This window comes from Mus pahari, chromosome 3 (genome assembly GCF_900095145.1).
Source record: "Mus pahari chromosome 3, PAHARI_EIJ_v1.1, whole genome shotgun sequence".
Lineage (NCBI taxonomy): Eukaryota > Metazoa > Chordata > Mammalia > Rodentia > Muridae > Mus > Mus pahari.
The window spans coordinates 52448712-52452348 of record NC_034592.1 but is presented as its reverse complement, the minus strand read 5'-3'; the positions used below and the strand labels follow the sequence as shown (position 1 = coordinate 52452348).

At 41.4% G+C, this 3637-nt stretch overlaps 1 protein-coding gene across 2 annotated transcripts in view; it reads left to right on the top strand.

The window, feature by feature from the left end:
* Ttc21b (tetratricopeptide repeat domain 21B) overlaps positions 1-3637 on the top strand; it is a 68837-nt gene that overhangs the window by 8303 nt on the left and 56897 nt on the right. For both annotated transcript variants that reach the window (XM_021192399.2, XM_021192398.2), the window contains exon 5: positions 266-388. In XM_021192399.2, the coding sequence (XP_021048058.1) occupies positions 266-388 (123 nt within the window). The remainder of the gene's footprint in view (positions 1-265; positions 389-3637) is intronic.

The window sequence follows — 3637 nt, the reverse complement described above, 5'->3', positions numbered from 1 at the left end:
TAGGACAGCAGCAGTATAGTCACCGACCTTAGAGAGGACAGCAGCAGTATAGTCACCGACCTTAGAGAGGACAGCAGCAGTATAGTCACCGACCTTAGGACAGCAGCAGTATAGTCACCGACCTTAGGACAGCAGCAGTATAGTCACTGACCTTAGAGAGGACAGCAGCAGTATAGTCACGGACCTTAGGAAAGACAGCAGCAGTATAGTCACCGACAAGCTTCTTACAGTTCATGTTGACTCCAGTAGGATCTTTCTTTTCCAGGGGCCGATTTTGAAAGCGTGGCTTGATATTACAAGAGGGAAGGAACCTTATGCTAAAAAGGCCCTGCGGTATTTTGAGGAGGGATTACAAGATGGAAATGATATTTTCGCTCTGCTGGGTAAGGTGAGTTGTAGTCCAAGTGAAGAAATTATGTTTTAAAACTTAAAGAATCCCTGAAATGTAATAAAACTAAGTAGATCACAAAAGATGCTCTTTGTGGTCCTATTGTCAGCCGTCAGAGGGACTTGTGTCGTCTGTGTGGGTCACAGCTAGAGAAGTGAATTATCTACCGAAGGGCCTGATTTCTGGATCAATGTTATGCCTATGTCCGTGGTGATCGGTCCTATGAGTTTGCTCCAGCAGTGTTTCCTTGCATCTGTTATGTGTGAGGGATTTCTGGAGAAGAACCAGGTCATGGAAAAGGTGAACACCTCATGTCATGGGCCTTCTCTTCTCTTAGATGAACAGTGAGGAAATGTGTAAGTTAATTACCTCGTGTATAACTAGACTGTAGGTTATAAGTCCAGTATTAAAGCTGAGATGGGAGATAGGAATAGGGGCATGAATTTGCAGTTGGAGATGAGGTAGTCAGTACATTTGACTTTTGAACAAAGACTTATAGGTGATGAGGGTACAGCCCTGATTGCATGGTGGGGAAACACAGTAAGAGGTGACAGATTCAGATACCTCAAGGCACATGAAGGGCATAGCCAGCAATCCATATCAGAGGAGATTTAGTGTGAGAAGTTAAAGGTCAGAGGACAGAAGAGGAGTGTGGAGCCGAGGTCAGAGGTGACGAGGAGAGGTGGACCTAAGAGACAGGCATCTGCCTGTGGACTTTAGAGATAGCAGCTGGGGCAAACCCTAAACAGGTAAGTTGTGTCATCAGACTTGCATTTTGAGAATAAACAATTGGCAATCTTAAGAACTTTCTTGACTTGTATTATTTAAGTTCACCCTTGCATCTGTCTCCACTACTATCTTCTAAACACTTTTCGAAATTGATCAGTGGGCTGCACTGAGGTGGCTCAGAGGGTAAAGGAGCCTGCCACGGAGCCTGACGACTGGAGATAATCTCCACAATGCACACAGTGGGAAGAGAGAACTCAGAAAACTCCTGGAAGCTGTCCTCTCTCTTCCGTCTGTGTGTCCGTGTACTCACCTGCAGACACAGCCACACGATGAATGAATCAAGGAGCAATAAAGGATTGGGACTGGTGAGATGGATTAGTGTGTAAAAATGTTCTCTGAAAACAAGGATGTGATCACTATCGCTTAAAACCACACACACACACACACACACACACACACACACACACACACACACAGGGGGGGGGGGGGGAAGAGAGAGAGTTTGATGCAATGGCTGAGTGCTATCATACCAGCCCTCTCTGGTAAAATGAGGGGAGGGAACAGGAGAATTACTCAGAAGCTTGGAGACTAACTACTCTGGTGTGCGCAATGGGGAGAGACAATAAGAAAGACCATGCCTCAACCAGACAGACAGAGAGAATTAACTCTTCTAATTTGTCCTCTGACTTCCACACATGTGCTGTGGCCCCTGCATACCTGCACTCAAGCACCACCATAAGTAAAACTTAAAAAAAAAAAAAAAGGGTTTCGTGGCCATTTGGGGAGCTGGAAAGATGACTCGGAGTTTAGGACCTCTTGCAGAAGCCTTGGTCCTGTTCCCAGCACCCACATTAGGAGTCTTACCACTGCCTGAGACTCCAAAGCATCCAGTGCCCTTTTCTGGCTTCCGTGGGCAACACTGCTCATGTGTATATACTCCCATAAAGACACAGCATACACAAAGTTATAAATAAATAATTCTTCAAACTACTTTGTTTTGTTTTGTTCTCTCTGTGTGTGTATGTATATGTATGTATGTATACACACACACATACACACACCAGTGCTGTGGACTTCATACAAACTCAGGACTAAGCATATGTTCTACAACAGCTATATTCCTAGTGCTTTTCAACATTTTTAAAATTGAAAATTAATTAATTTAATTCCAGGGTGATGGTAGACTCTTGTAATCTAAGCAATGGGAAGGTAGAAATGCGGAGATCAAGGTCAGTATAGGGTGTGTCATGAGACTGTCTAAATAATGTATGTTTTAAAAGGCTTTCTTATTTATGATAAAGAAGAAAAATAGGCGAGGACTAGCATTTGTTTCCTTTAGCATCACCATGTGTCTCAGTTTCCAAGGATGAGAGTTTCTTCAGATTATCAGTCAGCCTGCAGTCTAGTATTCAGGGTGACTGGATTCCAGATCGTCCCCATTGCTATGCTATCAGAGTTGGACATTGTCAAATTAGTTGTCTTTCTGCCATGAGTTCTTCTAGGCTACATAGAAAGCTGTTTTAGAAGCTACACCCTAACCCTAACCCCAACCCCATGAAAGACAACTAAAACAAAGAAGTCGTACTTACTTTTCAATTAATTTAAAAGTAATTATGTACTTACTTTTCAATTAATCCAGCAGAAGGGCCACATTAATATTCCCACTCAGACTTAAGTGCACACTGGTTCAGTGTAACCTAAGGTGCTGCTCTGTGTTCCTGTGGGGCTAAAGGACAGACCACAGATGTTGACACTGCAGCTCTCTGTGGCAGGGTTTCTTTATTTTCAGTACTGCTATGTAGATAGATTCCAAGAGAAAATGTGCACTAAAATTTATCCTAATCTTTCTTCTATTATTATCAGTTATCTGGAAATTTATTTATTTATTTTGACATAATGAAATTCATTGGTGACTATACTTTTCTACAACTATATGAAAAAAGAATATATATATATATATATATATATATATGTGTGTGTGTGTGTGTGTGTGTGTATACATAAATATTAGATATTGTGACAAAATGCTAATTGTTAATTGGCGTACACTGAGGCAATGATAATCTAGAAGAAAACAATTAAAAGGTGTCAGATGCCTTGCTCTCCTGAGTCGTCTTGCAGACCTCACCGTGAATTTTCATGTATGCTGATGACACTTACAGCTGCCTTTCTCTGTGCATATAGTACACAGACACTGTAAAACTATTTGCAGAAAATATAATAACATTTGAGTAAGTCAATAACTGTCACTACCTAACTGTCAGCTGCAACAGAAACTTTCGGGATAGCATTTGAAATGTAAATAAAGAAATAATAATAAAAAAAAAGTATCCAATATAGTACTTCAAAAAAAAAAAAAAAGAAGAAGAAGAAGTTGCACAGTTCCTGCAGTCCTTCTTAGGACCGCGCAATCTCCTGCTAAGTAAGTGAACTCTTAGGTCACGACTCCTTTATGTGAACTCTTGGGTCACGACTCCTTTATGTGAACTCTTAGGTCACGACTCCTTTATGTGAACTCTT